Source organism: Theropithecus gelada, chromosome 6, assembly GCF_003255815.1.
Source record: "Theropithecus gelada isolate Dixy chromosome 6, Tgel_1.0, whole genome shotgun sequence".
Classification (NCBI taxonomy): domain Eukaryota; kingdom Metazoa; phylum Chordata; class Mammalia; order Primates; family Cercopithecidae; genus Theropithecus; species Theropithecus gelada.
In genome coordinates, this window is record NC_037673.1 from 148,270,838 (window position 1) to 148,286,687 (window position 15,850).

The 15,850-nt window shown below is 39.7% G+C and overlaps 1 protein-coding gene and 1 pseudogene across 3 annotated transcripts in view; one reads left to right on the forward strand and one right to left on the reverse strand.

The window, feature by feature from the left end:
* Positions 1–15,850, reverse strand: part of GLRA1 (glycine receptor alpha 1) — a 101,819-nt gene that overhangs the window by 15,603 nt on the left and 70,366 nt on the right. For all 3 annotated transcript variants that reach the window (XM_025386846.1, XM_025386845.1, XM_025386844.1), the window contains one exon: positions 13,256–13,470. In XM_025386846.1, coding sequence (XP_025242631.1) covers positions 13,256–13,470 — 215 coding nt within the window. The remainder of the gene's footprint in view (positions 1–13,255; positions 13,471–15,850) is intronic.
* On the forward strand, positions 10,882–12,661 carry LOC112625700 (annotated as a pseudogene).

Consider the following 15,850-nt stretch of genomic DNA (forward strand, 5'->3'; position numbering starts at 1 on the left):
TACTAAAAATACAAAAATTATCCAGGCATGGTGGTGGTTGCCTGTAATGCCAGCTTACTCGGGAGGCCGAGATTGGAGAATCGCTTGAACACAGGAGGTAGAGGCTGCAGTGAGCTGAGATCGTATCACCACACTCTAGCCTGGGCAACAGAGCGAGAGTCCATCTCAAAAAAAGAAATGATAAAATAGAAATTCTGGAGTTGAAAAGTAAAATAACTGAAATGAAAACTTCACGAGATGGAATCAACAATAGATTTAAGAAGACAGAAGAATCAGGAAGCTTAAAGAAGAATCAGTGAATTTTAGATTATATGGTCTGAGGAACAGAATGAAGAAAAATAAACAGCCCCAGAAACCTGTGGGAAACCATGTAATGCACCAACATAATGTTTAATAGGAATCTGCAGTGGAGACAGGAAGAGAAAGAATATTTTAAAAAATAGTGCCTGAAAACTTATCAAATGTGTTGAAAAATAGTAATCTATACATCTAAGAAGCACAGGGAACTCCAAGTAAGATAAAGAGATCCACACCTACACACATCCTAATCAAAATGTCAGAAGACAAGGTCAGAATCTTTTTTTTTTTTTTTCCCAGATGGAGTCTCGCCCTGTCGCCCAAGCTAGAGTGCAATGGCTAGATCTCTTCTCACTGCAATCTCCACCTCCCAGGTTCAAGAAATTCTCCTGCAAAGGCAGAATCTTAAAACAGCAAAAGAGAAGCAACTTCTTTTGTACAAGGGATTCTTGATTAACAGTTGTATTCTCATTAATACCATGGGTACAGAAGACAGTGGGATAACATTTTCAAAGTGCTGAAAGGAAAAGACTGCCAATTTTTCTCAAGAATTCTGTATTCCTTAAAAAGGAAAAATATATTTTTAGGTAAACAAAAGCTGAACTACTTCCATTAGCAGATCTGTCCTACAAGAAATACTAAAGGACGTCCTTTAGGCTGAAATAAAAGGATGCTAGACAATAACTCAAATTCATATGAAGAAATAAGGAGTATTAGTAAAAGTAACTGCATAGGTAAATATTCAAGACAATATGAAAAAATGTAGTTTTTGTTTGTAACTTTTTTCTCCTATCTGATTTAAAGGACAACTGAGTAAAGCAATGATTATAAACCTGTGTTAATTAACATATAATGAAGATGTAATTTGTATGATAATAGCAGTGTAAAGAAAGGGGGAGGTAATTGAGCTATATAGGAGCGAAGTTTTTTGTGTACTGTTATGAACTGAATGTTTGTGTGCCCCTAAAATTCATATGTTGACGTCCTTACCCCCAATATGACTGTATTTGGAGACAGGGCCTATGAGGAAGTGATTAGGTTAGAGTTAGGGTTAGGGTTAGGGTTAGATCTTAGAGGTGAGATCTTTAGGGTGAGATCTTACAGGTGGGGCCTTAATTCAGTAGAAATTAGAACTCTGTCTCTACCATGTTAGGACAAAGCAAGAAAGTGGTCATCTGCAAACCTGAAAGAGAACCTTCACTAGCAACTGAATTAGCTGCTACCTTGATTTTGGACTTCCCAGGTTTTAGAACTATGAGAAATAAATTTTTATTATTTAAACCACGAAATCTGTGGCATTTGTTTTAGTAGTCCAAGTAAACTAAGACACTGTTGTGATTAAGTTAGTATTAATAATCTGAATTAGATGTTTCTGAAATAAGATGAAATTGTAATCCCCAGGGCAATCATGAAAAAAATAACTAAAAAAAAAAAAAAAAAGTAAAAGAAATGACCAGGGAATTAAGATGACACACTAGAAAATAGTATTTTTGTTTGTTTGTTTGTTTGTTTGTTTTGAGACAAGGTCTTGCTTTGTTACCCAGGCTGGAGTGCAGTGTTGCAAGCATAGCTCACTGCAGCCTCAATTTCCAAGGTTCAAGCAATCCTGCCACTTCAGCCTCCTAAGTAGCTAGGACTACAGCTGTATGCCATTCCATCCAGCTATTTTTTTAAAAGTATCTTTTGCAAAGATGGGGTTTCACCATGTTGGCCAGGCTGGTCTTGGACTCCTGAACTCAAGCAACCCAAAGTGCTGGGATTATAGGCATGAGAAACTGCACTCACAAAAATACATATTTAATGTAAAAAGGCAGTAACGGAGGAACAAAGACACAAAAAAGATAAGATATATATAGAAAACAACACAATGGCAGATGTAAATGATACTAAATTGCATTTTTTATTACATTAATTAAATTAAGTGGAAATAGGCTAAACAAACTAATTGAAAGAGATTGTCAGACTTGATTAAAAAATAAAATGCAACTACATACTGTCTATAAAAGACACACTTTAGATTCAAAGACACAACTAGGATAAAAGTAGAAGAATGGAAAAAAACGTACCATGTAAACACTAACCAAAAGAGGCCTGTAGGTGATTATACCAATATCAGAAAAAAAAAAAAAAACCCACAAACAAACCAATCTTTAGGAAAAAAAAATTGTTATTAAGAGATGAAGAGCATTTGATAATAAGAGAGTCAATACATCAAGAAATATAACAATTATAAACATCTATGCATCTAACAACAGAGTCCCAAAATGTATGAAGCAAAACTGCCTGAATTGAAGCGATAAATAGATAATTCAACAATAATACTTGGAGTCTTCAAAACCCTGCTTTTTATAATGAATAGAACAATTAGAAGATCGCCAAGGAAATGAAAACTTTAAATGACACTGTAAACCAACTAGACCTAAGAAACACCTATAGAACACTCCACCCAATAACAGAAGAATATACATTCTTCTGAAGTGCACATGGAGTATTTTCAGAATAAACCATGTATTATGCATAGAACAAGTCTCAGACTTAAAATAGTTGAAATCATACCAATATGTTTTCTGATTTCAATGAAATATTAAAAATAAATAACCAAAAGTAAGTTGGAAAACTCACAAAAATGAATTAATGCATCAAAGAATAAATAAAACATAAATTAAGGAATACTCTGAGATGAACTAAAAACACAACATACTAAAACTAATAAGATGCAGCTAAAATCATTTTTAGAGGGAAGTGTATAGCTGTAAACATCTGTTTTAAAGAGAAGAAAGGTCCCAGATCAATAACCTAACTTTGCACCTTAAGAAACTAGGAAGGCAAACTAAAGTCAAAGCAAGCAGAAGGAAGAAAATAATAAAGATTGGAATGGTAATAAGTAAAATAGTAGAAAAATAATAGAGAAAATCAGTGAAACCAAATGTTGATTCTTTGAAAAAATTAGCAAAATTGAATAACTTCTAACAATACCGTTCAAGAAAAAAAATGAGAGAAGAATCAAATTACTAAAATAAAGAGTGAAAGAGGGGGCATTATCATTGACTTTACAGAAATAAAAAGGATTATAAGGGAATACTTTGAACAACTGTATGCCAATAAATTTGATAACCTAAATGAGGTGGTCAAATTTCTAAAAAGACACTGACTCAAAAAGAAATAGAGGCCAGGGATGGTGGCTCTTGCCTGTAATCCCAGCACTTTGGGAGGCCAAGATGGGTGGATCACCTGAGGTCAGGAGTTTGAGACCAGCCTGGCCAACATGGCGAAACCCCATCTCTACTAAAAATGCAAATATTAGCCAAACATGGTGGCGTGCACCTTTAAACCTAGCTACTTGGGAGGCTGACGCAGGAGAATTGCTTGAACCCAGGAGGCAGAGGTTGCCGTGAGCCAAGATCGTGCCACTGCGCTCCAGCCTGGGTGACAACAGCAAAACTCCATCTTAAAAAAAAAAAAAAGAAAATTTGAATACACACATAACATATAAGGAGATTAAATTAGTAATAAAAATTTGACAAAGAATTGTCCAGGACCAGATGGCTTCCTTCATTAATACCACCAAACATTTAAAGAATTAACACGAATCCTTCTTATACTCTCTCAGAGAAGTGGAATTGGGTAGAACATTTCCCAACTCATTCTAAGAAGCTAGTATTACCCTGACAACAAAACCAAAGAAATCACAATAAAGAAAACTACATATCAATATTTCTTATGAATATAGACAAAAAAAAAAAAAAACTCAAGAAAACACTAGCAAACCAAATCCAGTGACATATGAAAAAGAATTACACATTATGAGTGAGTGGGATGTATCCCAGGAATGCAATGTTGGTTGAACATACAAAAATCAGTCACCATATGAATAAAATAAAGGAAAAATATCACATGATTCTCTAAATAGATGCAGAAACAGGATTTGACAAAATTCAACACCTTTCATGGTAAAAATACTCAACAAATTAATAATTGAAAACTTCCTCAAACTGTAAAGGGTATCTATGTAAAACCCACAGCTAAACTCATGCTTAATAGTGAAAAATGGAAAGCTTTCTATGTAAGATCAGGAATGAGACAGGAATATCTGTTCTTACCAGTTCTGTTCTTCATTGTACTGGGAGATCTAGCCAGGGAAATTAGTTGAGAAAAAGAAATAAATGACATCTAGGTGAGAAAGGAAAAAGTAAAGCAATCTCTATTTGTACATCACATGGTCTTGTATAAAGAAAATCCTAAGGATGTATAAAAGACTTAGAGTTAATAAATGAGTTCAGCAAAGTTATTGGATACAAGATGAACATACAAAAATCAATTGTATTTCTATGGACTAGAATTTAAAAATTAAACTTAAAAACAATTCAATTTATATAGCTTAAAAGAATATATCTGTACAACATCTGTTATATAATTTAACAAAATAGGTGCAAGACTTGTACACTGAAAACTAGAAATCTTTCTTGAAAGAAATTAAAGATGACCTAAATAAATGGGAAGAAATCCCATGTTGATGGATTGGAAGACATAATATTGTTAAGATGGCAATACTCCCCTGATTAGTCCATGGATTCAATGCATTCTTTATTAAAACTCCAGCTACTTTTTTCATTTCAAAAATTGACAAGCTGCTTCTAAAATTTATATTTGTGTGCAAATGCAAAAGACAGAGAGTAGCCAAAACAATCTTCAAAAAGTAGAACAAAGTTGGAGGACTCACACTTCCAGATTTTAAAAGTTACTCCAAAGCTACTGTAATCAAAACAGTGTGGTACTGACAAAAGGATCAACATATAGATCAATGGAATAGAACTGAGAGTCCAGAAGTAAGCCAGTCCATTTATGGGTCAATTTATTTTTTTGAGAAGGGTGTCAATTCAACAGGGAAAAGAATACTCTTCTCAAAAAATGGTGTTGGGACAACTGGATATTCACATGTCAAAGAATGAAGTTGGGCTGGGCATGGTGGCTCACACCTGTAATCCTAGGACTTTGGGAGGCTGAGGCAGGCGGATCACCTGGGGTCAGGAGTTTGAGACCAGTCTGACCAACATGGTGAAACCCCATCTCTAGTAAAAATACAAAACTTAGCCAGGTGTGGTGGCACATGCCTGTAATCCCAGCTACTCAGGAGGCTGAGGCAGAAGAATTGCTTGAACCCAGTAGGTGGAGGCTGCAGTGAGTCAAGATCATGCCACTGCACTCTAGCCTGGGTGACAGAGTGAGACTATGTCTCAAAAAAAAAAAAAAAAAAAAAAAGAGAACGAAGTTGGGCCTCTTCCCCCACATATATAAATAAATCACATATATAAATAAATCTAAATGTGCCAAAGACCTAAACATAAGAGCTAAAGTATGAAACTCTTCGAAGAAAATATAGGTATGACTCTTCATGACCTTGGATTAGGCAATAGTTTCTAAAAAATGACACCAAGGCCAGGAGCAGTGACTCACGCCTGTAATCCCAGCACTGTAGGAGGCTGAGGCAGGCAGATCGCTTGAGGTCAGGAGTTTGAGACCAAGCTGGCCAACATGACAAAATCCCATCTCTACTAAAAATATAAACATTAGCCAGGCATTGTGGCCGGGCGCGGTGGCTCATGCCTGTAATCCCAGCACTTTTGGGAGGCCGAGGCGGGCAGATCATGAGGTCAGGAGATCAAGACCATCCTGCGTAACATGGTGAAACCCCATCTCTACTAAAAATACAAAAATTAGCCGGGCATGGTGGCGGGTGCCTGTAGTCCCAGCTACTTGGGAGGCTGAGGCAGGAGAATGGCATGAACCTGGGAGGCGGAGCTTGCAGTAAGCCGAGATCGTTCCACTGCACTCCAGCCTGGGCGACAGACAGAGTGAGACTCTGTCTCTTAAAAAAAAAAAAAAAAAAAAATCAGCCAGGCGTGGTAGTGCATGTCTATAATTTCAGCTACTTGGGAGGCTGAGGCTGGAGAATCGCTTGCACTTGGGAGGGAGAGGTTACAGTGAGCAGCGACTGTGTCACTGCACTCCAGCCTGGGTGACAGGGTGACAGAGCAATACTCCATCTCAAAAAAAAAAAAAAAAAAAAAAGACACCAAAAGTATAAGCAACAAAAGAAAAAATAGATAAATTAGAATTTATCAAAATTAAAAACCTTTGTGCATAAATGATACTATCAATCAAGTGAAAAGAAAACCCATAGAGTCTTAGTCCATTTTGTATTACTTCAAAAGAATATCTAAGATGGGATAATTTATAAAGAAAAAAAGGTTTATTTGGCTCACAATTCTGATGTCTGGAAAAGTTCAAGATTGGGCATCTGGTGAGGGCCTCAGGCTGCTTCCACTCATGGTAGAAAGTGAAGGGAAGCCATGTACAGAGATCACATGGTGACAGAGGAAGTAAGAAGTGCATGGGAGATGCCAGGCTCTTTTTAGAAATCATTTTTTAAAATTTTATTTATTTTTTAATTTTACTTTAAGTTTTGGGATACATGTGCAGAACATGCAGGTTTGTTACATAGGTGTATTACCTGTGGCCAGGCACTTTTTAACAATGAATATAGTGAGAACTCATCCCTGAAAGAAGGCATTAATCTATTCATGAGGAATCCACTCCTATGATACAAACACCTCCATTAGGACCCACCTCCAATGTTGGGGATTAAATTTTAATACAAGGTTTGGAAGAGACAAGAATCTAAACCACAGCACATAGAATGAGAGAAAATATGCGCAAATCATATATCTGAAAAGGTCTAAAATCCAGAATACATAAAGAACTGTTGGCCGGGCGCGGTGGCTCAAGCCTGTAATCCCAGCACTTTGGGAGGCCGAGATGGGCGGATCACAAGGTCAGGAGATCAAGACCATCCTGGCTAACACGGTGAAACCCCGTCTCTACTAAAAAATACAAAAATCTAGCTGGGCGAGGTGGCGGGCGCCTGTAGTCCCAGCTACTCGGGAGGCTGAGGCAGGAGAATGGCGTAAACCTGGGAGGCGGAGCTTGCAGTGAGCTGAGATCCGGCCACTGCACTCCAGCCTGGGCGACAGAGGGAGACTCCGCCTCAAAAAAAAAAAAAAAAAAAAAGAACTGTTACAACTCAGTAATAAGATAAATAACAAAAGTGACCAAAAGATTTTAATAGTGAGTGGAGCAGAAGTGCAGACATTTCACCAAAGAAGATATAGAAGTGATCGCTAAGCACATGAAATGATGCTCAGCATTATTATTCATTAGCAAAAGGCAAATCAAAATCACAATGCAATACCATTTCACACCCACTAAATGGCTACAGTTAAAACAACCAGATAATAATATATGTTTGTGAAGATGTGGAGACATTGGAACCCTGGTGGGATCATAAAATGGTATAGCTGCTTTGGAAAACAGTTTGGCAGTTCCTCAAAAAGTTAAGCATGTAGTACATGTGATGCAACAGTTCACTTCTAGTTATATACCTTTGAGAATTAAAAACATGTGCACACAAAAACTTGTACACAGATGTTCACAGCAGCATTATTTATAATAGCCAAAGTGAAAATAAACCAAATGCCTAACTGCTGAATGGATAACAAAATGTGATATATCTATACTATGGAATATTATTCAGCCATATAAAGGAATGAAGTACTGATGCATTCTACAGCATGGATGAACCTTGAAACACTAAATGAAAAAAGCCAATCATAAAAGGCCGCATATTGTATGATTACATTTATACGAGACATCCAGAAAAGGCAGATTTATACAGGTAGTAAGTATCCATTTATCGTTACCAGAGGCTCTTGGGAGTGGAGAATGAGGAGTGACTGTTGGAGGGTATGGATTTTCTTTCCGGGTGATGAAAATGTTCTGGAATTAGATACTATCTGTAGGAAGTTGTATAGATAGGGTTGTACAACTTTGTGAATATACTAAAAGGAACTAAATCTAATGCTTAAAAAGGCAAATAAATAAAAAGTATGAATGAAGGGGAAGGTGGAGTTGTGTGTTAATAACATATGGAGCCAAATATTGTTAACCACGAGTGCAGCAGAATGTTGAGTCTAGTGTAAACCATAAGTAGAGAAGAATGTGGCATCAACTATTAATAGTGAGTGGAGCAGAATGTTGAATCTAGCATAAGGAAAAGAAAGCAGAACATTATGTCTGCTGTTACAATAGCACACAGCAGAATGTGTTGTCAGGTGTTAATAGTGATCAGAGAATGTGGATTCAAGCATTTGTGGTGAATGTAGCAGAATTTGAGGTCTGGTGTGAATGCTTCAGAGAGCATATTGTCGAGTTCTGTTGTAAGGGAATAGAGGAGAGTGTGGTTCTACTGCTGATGGCAGATGAAACAGAATGTTGTGTCTCACATTGAAAGTTAATGGAACAGTCAGTGTCATGAAAAACAAAAAACAGCTAGGAGACTGTTCTAGGTTAAAAGAGACAAAATAGAGCAACTGTGTGCAATATGAATTGGATGCTTGATTGGATCCCTCATCATATTTTCTGATGACTTGTTTGACAACTGGGAGAATTTAAATAAAGGTCCTGTATTAGATGACATTATTGAATTATTTCAAATTGAATTATTTCTAATTCAATAATAACCATTGAATTAATGTTAATTTTTAAAGATGTGATAATGTCATTGTGATTCTCCTTCCTTATTTTGAGGTGAATTGCCATGTCTTTGTTGATTAAGCAAAAATTGCATCTACCTACCTACCTGCCCATCTATCTATCTATTTATCCATCTGTCTACCTATATTGAGAAAGTGTATGTGGGAAATGATGACTGGTGAATCTGGGTAAAGGGTGTGAGGGTGTTTATTGTATATTCTTTCAACTTTTCTATGTCAAAACAGAATGTTAAGCAGCATTAATTGGAAATGGTGCAAAACATTGTTTCTAGCAGAAGGCTAAAGGAAGCAGAATGTGGTGTCTGGCATTAATAGTAGAGCAGAATATCATGTCTATTTTTGAGTGAGTAGAACAGAATGCGACTCAAACAATAATAGTGAATGTGGTAGAATGCAGCATGTAGCATTAAAAGAGAGTGAAGTAGAATGAAGCATCAATCATTAACAGTGAAAAGCACAGAACGCTGTACCTCAACTAGGGGTGAATGTAGGAGTATATGGTGTCTAGCATTAATAGTAAGTGAAACGGAACATTATGTTTAGTGTTAGAACTGAATTAAGTAATCCCAGCACTTTGGGAGGCTAAGGTGGGCGGATCACGAAGTCAGGAGTTCAAGACCAGCCTGGCCAACATAGTGAAACCCCATCTCTACTAAAAATACAAACATTAGCCAGGCATGGCGGCGCATGCTTGTAGTCCCAGCTACCCGGGAGGCTGAGGCGGCAGAATTGCTTGAACCCGGGAGGTGGAGGTTGCAGTGAGCTGAGATTGCGCCACTGTGCTCCAGCTTGGACAACAGAGTGAGACTTCGTCTTAAAAAAAAAAAAAGTAGTGAATTAAGCAGAATGCAAGATCTAGTGTTGACAGTGAAGGGAACAGAAGGTTGTATTGATCGTAAGGGTGACTGAAAGAAAAATAGTGCCTGGTGTTAGTAATGAATGAAGGGAGATGCTGTGTCTGGTGTTAGAGGTGAATGGAACAGAGTGTTGTGTCTGGCATAAGGGTGAATGGAGCAGAATGTGTATCTGACATTAATAGTGAATGGAGCAGAATGCTGTGTCTAGTGTTGATAGTGAAAGAAGCAGAATATGGTTTAGGAGTTAACACCAAATGTGGTGTTTAACACTAGAAATAAAAGTATCAAATTGAAGTGTGATCAGAAAAGGGTTAACAAAACAGGCCTGAGGCTGCTATCTTAGGAAGGGCCTGCTTGCAAGGTTGCCTCTTGGATGGCATCTGAGAACTTGGATTTTGGGAATATTCCTACTTTCCCTAACTGATAAGGCTGGCTCACTGTGCCTAGATTGTACAATCTGGTTCCTGCTGAACAATCTGCTTTCCTTTTGGGAGTCTGGAATTTTGGCACATGCTAGGCAGAGGGTGCTGATATGACCAGCCCCCAGTTAAAACATGGAACGCTGAGCCTCTAATGAATCTTAGAGCATAGAGCAGACTCTGTTTTTCTTTCCTTCTTTCTTTTTTTAAAGATGGAGTCTCACTCTGTTGCCCAGGCTGGAGTGCAGTGGCATGATCTTGGATCACTGCAACCTCCGCCTCTCGGGTTCAAGTGATTCTTCAACCTCAGTCTCCCAAGCAGCTGGGATTACAAGCGCGGGCCACCATGCCTGGCTAACAGTTTCTGTTTTTCTGTCTTTTGGGGCAGAAACATAGCACACACATGTCTGCATTGTTGTTGCTGGAGTAAGAGTGCATTCTGTGTGACCCCTCATGGGAGGGGGAGAGTAAGGAAGCCCGCACATGGATTCCTCTAGTCTCTGCCTATGTTCTTTCCCCCTGATGAGTTAGCCATATCTTCTGAATATGTTGCTGTAATAAATATTAGCTGTGGAGAGCTGAGAATGGGAGAAGAATGGAGTGTGTGAGCAGCACGGCGGCCTCCTCTCCTCTCCTCACTTCACTCTCACGGCCTACCTTTACCCGCCTGCCTGCTCGGCGCCCAGAACACCTTCCACCATGACTGCCTCAGCATGTTCCCACTTAAACAAAGTCATTAAGCATGTGTACATGTCCCTGTCTCAGGGTGAGAGAGTCTAGGCCATGTATATCTGGATCGATGTTACTGGAGAAGGACTGCACTGCAAGACCCGGACCCGGGACAGTGAGCCCAAGTGTGTGGAAGAGTTAGTTGCCTGAGTGGAATTTCTTCTTTCTCTGTCTTGTCTTGTCTTTTTTCTTTCTTTTCTTTTCTTCTTTCTTTCTTTCTCCCTCTTTCTTTTCTTTTTTCTTTCTTGCCTTTCTTTATTTATTTCTTTCTCTCTCTCTCTCTTTCTTTCTTTGTTTCTTTCTTTCTTTCTTTCTCTCTCTCTCTCCCCCCCTTCCTTCCCTCCCTCCCTCCCTCCCTCCCTCCCTCCCTCCCTCCCTCCCTTCCTTCCTTCCTTCCTTCCTTCCTTCCTTCCTTCCTTCCTTCCTTCCTTCCTTCCTTCCTCCTTCCTTCCTTCCTTTCTTTCTTCCCTCCTCTTTCTTTTCTTTCTTTCTTTGTTTCTCTCTTTCTCTCTTTCTTTTCTTTCTGACAGAGTTTTCACTCTTGTTGCCCAGGCTGGAGTGCAATGGCACGATTTCAGCTCGCTGCAACCTCGGCCTCCCAGGTTCAAGCAATTCTCCTGCCTCAGCCTCCCAAGTAACTAGGTTACAGGTGTGTGCGACTACCCCCAACTAATTTTTTGTATTTTTACTAGAGACGGGGTTTTACTATGTTGGCCAGGCTGGTCTCCAACTCCTGACCTCAGGTGATCCACCTGCCTCAGCCTCCCAAAGTGCTGGGATTACAGGCATGAGCCACCATGCCTGGCCTGGCATTTTGATGGCTCTAGTATTTTACAGTCTGAAGGCGCCAACAGTGACATGCATTTCGTGCCTGCTGCCATGTTTTGGGATACCTTCAGTAAAGACCCTACAAGCTGGTGTTCTGTGAAGTTTTCAAGTACAACCAAAAGGCTGCAGAGACCAATTTGAGGCACACCTGTAAGTGGATAATGGACATGGTGAGCAACCAGTTCCCCTGGTTTGGCATGGACCAGGAATATCCCCTCATGGGGACAGATGGGCACCCCTTTGGTTGGCCTTCCAATGGCTTCCCAGGACCCCAGGTCCATATTACTGCAGTGTGGGAGCAGACAAAGCCTATGGTACGGACATTGTGGAGGCCCATTACCAGGCCTGCTTGTATGCTGAAGTCAAGATGGCGGGGACTAATGCTGAGGTCACGCCTGCCCAGTGGGAATTTCAAATCGGTTGCTGTGAAGGAATCAGCATGGGAGATCATTTCTGAGTGGCCTGTTTCATTTTGCATCATGTATATGAAGACTTTGCAGTGATAGCAACCTTTGATCCTAAGCCCATTCCTGGGAACTGGAAGGGTACAGGCTGCCATACCAACTTTAGCACCAAGGCCATGTGGGAGGAGAATAGTCTGAAGTACATTGAGGAGGCCATCGAGAAACTAAGCAAGTGGCACTAGTACCACATCCGTGCCTATGATCCCAAGGGAGGCCTGGACAAAGCCCAGCATGTAGCTGGATTCCATGAAACCTCCAACATCAACGACTTTTCTGCTGGTGTAGCCAATTGTAGTGCCAACATATGCATTCCCTGGACTGTTGGCCAGGAGAAGAAGGGTTACTTTGAAGACCGTCGCCACTCTGCCAACTGCGAACCCTTTTCGGTGACAGAAGCCCTCATCCACATGTGTCTTCCCAATGAAACCGGCAGTGAGCTCTTCCAGTACAAAAACTAAGTGGACCAGACCTCCAGCCATTGAGCCCCTCCTAGTTCTTTATCCCACTCCAACTCTTCCCCATCTCCCAGTTGTCCCAATTGCAACTCAAAGGGTGGAATATAAAGGCCTTTTTAAATTCAAAAAATTAAAAAATAAATAAATCTTAGCTGCGAATACAACTTTATGCTGAGTCCTATGAATCTTTCTATCAAATCTCTAGATATGGGATTAGTGTTGGAGATCCCTGACACACAGTTTTTACTATTAATGGTGAAAAGAGCAGAATGTTGTACATAGCTCTGAAAGTGAATGGAGGAGAATGTGAAGTTGAGTGTTAACAGTAAATGAAGCAGAATGTGTGTCTGGTGTTGGTAGACAGTGGAGCAGAATGTGGTGTCTGGCAACTCGTATTGAACATAATGTTGAGTCTGGTGGAAGGTTTGATGAATCAGAAAAGTGTAGAACCTGCAAAGATCTGCAGGATCCTGCAAAGTATAGTAGATAAATAAGTAGTGAATAATTCCTTTGCTCCCCATGTTTTAGGCAGAACAAGGAAGTAGATGCTGTCCTTATTTGTCCAGGTGCTCTGTGCTCTTGGGCAATGGGACTTACCTTGGGCAGAGATGCTCGAGAGCCAGAGCTCTGGGTGGTCATGGTGAGCACCGTGGTGATGCCTAGGCCCACACGAGCAGGTGCAGCATCCATGTTGATCCAGAAGGAGATCCATGAGAGGATGACAATGAGCAGACTGGGAATATACATCTGAATCAGGTAGTAACCCATCTGCCGCTCCAGGTGGAACCGGGCCTCAATGCAGGTGAATTTACCTGCAAGAAATTGCAGTGAGAAGGCAGTGTAGCCTGGTGAATAGGACAAAAGGCTCTAGGCTTAGAACAAGCTCGACTGGAGTCCTGGTTCAGTCTCATACTACCTGTGTCCTTAGACAAGTATTTGAATTGTTCTGTATATGTTTCCTCATGTGTAGTAAACTGGGGATAATAATAATAATACCTCTATCATATAGTTACTTATATGATTAATGTGAGGATACAATGAGATGATGCCTATGAAAAACTTAGCACAGTCCTCATACGTTGTAAATGTTCAGGATTGTCAACTGCCATCATCATCACCATCGTCATCATCATCATCATCAGTATTTTGTTGCTAAGAATGGGCCTAAGTGGCACTTTCTCTACCTTTCTGCCAGTTATTTTCCCAAAACATGACTTGATCCTGTTATTTCCTCTTCTAAAACCTTTGGTCTCCTCCTTCTTTCCTCATGCAAGGCAGTTCCCATTACCTACAGGAAAAAGTTCACACTCTTTAGCCTGCCCTTTATAACCAAGCTCTAACCAGTCTTTCTATCCACTTCCCCATCTTTCTTCACCCTAATCATGACTCCCTACATGCCACCCCTTGCCTTGAGCATTCCCTGAACTTTCATGTTTCTGAGCTTTTGATCTTGCTTATCCCTTTGCCCAGAATGCCCTTATTCCTTCCCACAACCAGCCAAAGAAATCTTCCTTCTCCTCCATGGCAGTGTAAATGTGAAGATTCTCCCAGGCAGAATGCTGCTCTTTTTCTGTGTTCCCTGAGCCCTGTTCACATGATCATCAGAGCCTTCAAGACATAATACAGTGAGTGAGGGGGCAAGTCAGTCTCTCTCTCTGTCTTCTGCACTAGACTAGGCAGCTTGTCTCCTCCCTGTCTGTGTATCCCTGGAACTGGGATGGGCCCAGTCTAATGGTGGGGCCTTAGTTCCTGTCTACTGAAGCACAATAGGGAATTTCCTGGAGTTCCCTGGACTGTAAGCTGTAGGCAGGGCCTTGTCAGTCTTTTCTTCTTGCATCCATAGGGTCTAGCACGGAGTTCAGCTCTCACTTAAATGAAAATGGTGAAGAGCAAGTGAAACGAATGAGAATATGCTATGTACATTTAGGTTGTTTCCATATCTTGGCTATTGTGAATATTACTGCAGTGAACATGGGAGTGCAGATATGCCTTTGAGATACTGGTTTTACTTTCTTTGGCTATGTATCTATGTATCTAGAAGTGGGATTGCTGGACCATTATATATTTCTCAATGGATGCATAGATAAAGAAAATGAAACATTATTCTTATAAAAGAAGGAAATTCTGCCATTTGTGACAATGTGGATGAAGCTGGAGGACATTTTTATAGATAAAGAAAATGAAACATTATTCTTATAAAAGAAGGAAATTCTGCCATTTGTGACAATGTGGATGAAGCTGGAGGACATTTTTATATTAAGTAAAATAAGCCAGACACAGAAAGACATATATTGTGTGATCTCACTTATATGTGAAATCTAAAATAGTCACACTTATAGAAGCCGAAAGTAGAATGGTGGTTGCTAGAGGCTGAGGGATGGGGGAAATTGGGAGATGTTGGTCAAAGGGTACAGAATTTCAGTTATGCAAGATGAATAAGTTCTGGGGATCTAATGTACAGCAATGTGACTAGAATTAACAGTGGTGTCCTGTGTGCTTGAAATTTGCTAAGAGGGTAGATCTCCTTTTTACTTTTTTTTTTCTTTTTCTTTTTTGAGATAGAGTCTCACTCTGTCACTCAGGCTGGAGTACAGTGGCACGATCTCAGCTCACTGCAGCCTCCGTCTCCTGGGTTCAAGGGATCTCCTGTCTTAGCCTCCAGAGTAGTTGGGATTACAGGTATGTGCCACCATGCCCAACTAATTTTTTTTTTTTTGTATTTTTAGTAGAGACAGGGTTTCACCATGCTGATCAGGCTGGTCTCAAACTCCCAGCCTCAAGTGATCCCCCTGCCTTGGCCTCCCAAAGTGCTGGGATTACAGGCATGAGCCACCATGCCTGGCCTTTTTTTTTTTTTCCTCACATTTTAAGAGTTTTAAAATATATTTTGAATATTTGACTCCTATCAGATTTATGATTTGCAAATATTTTCTCCCATTCTGTGGGTTCTTTATCTTCACTATCTTGATAGTGTCCTTTGATACACTTTTAATATTTATGAAGTCAAATCTATCTATTGTTCTTTCATTATTGCTTGTGTTTTTGGTATTATATCTAAGAATCTATTGCCAAATCTAAGATTAGGAAGATTTGTCCTCATGTCTTTCTAGAAGTTTTATCATTTTAGCTTAATCTTAAATTTAGGTCTTTTTTTTTTTTTTTTTTTTTTTTTTTTTTTTTTTTTTTTTTTTT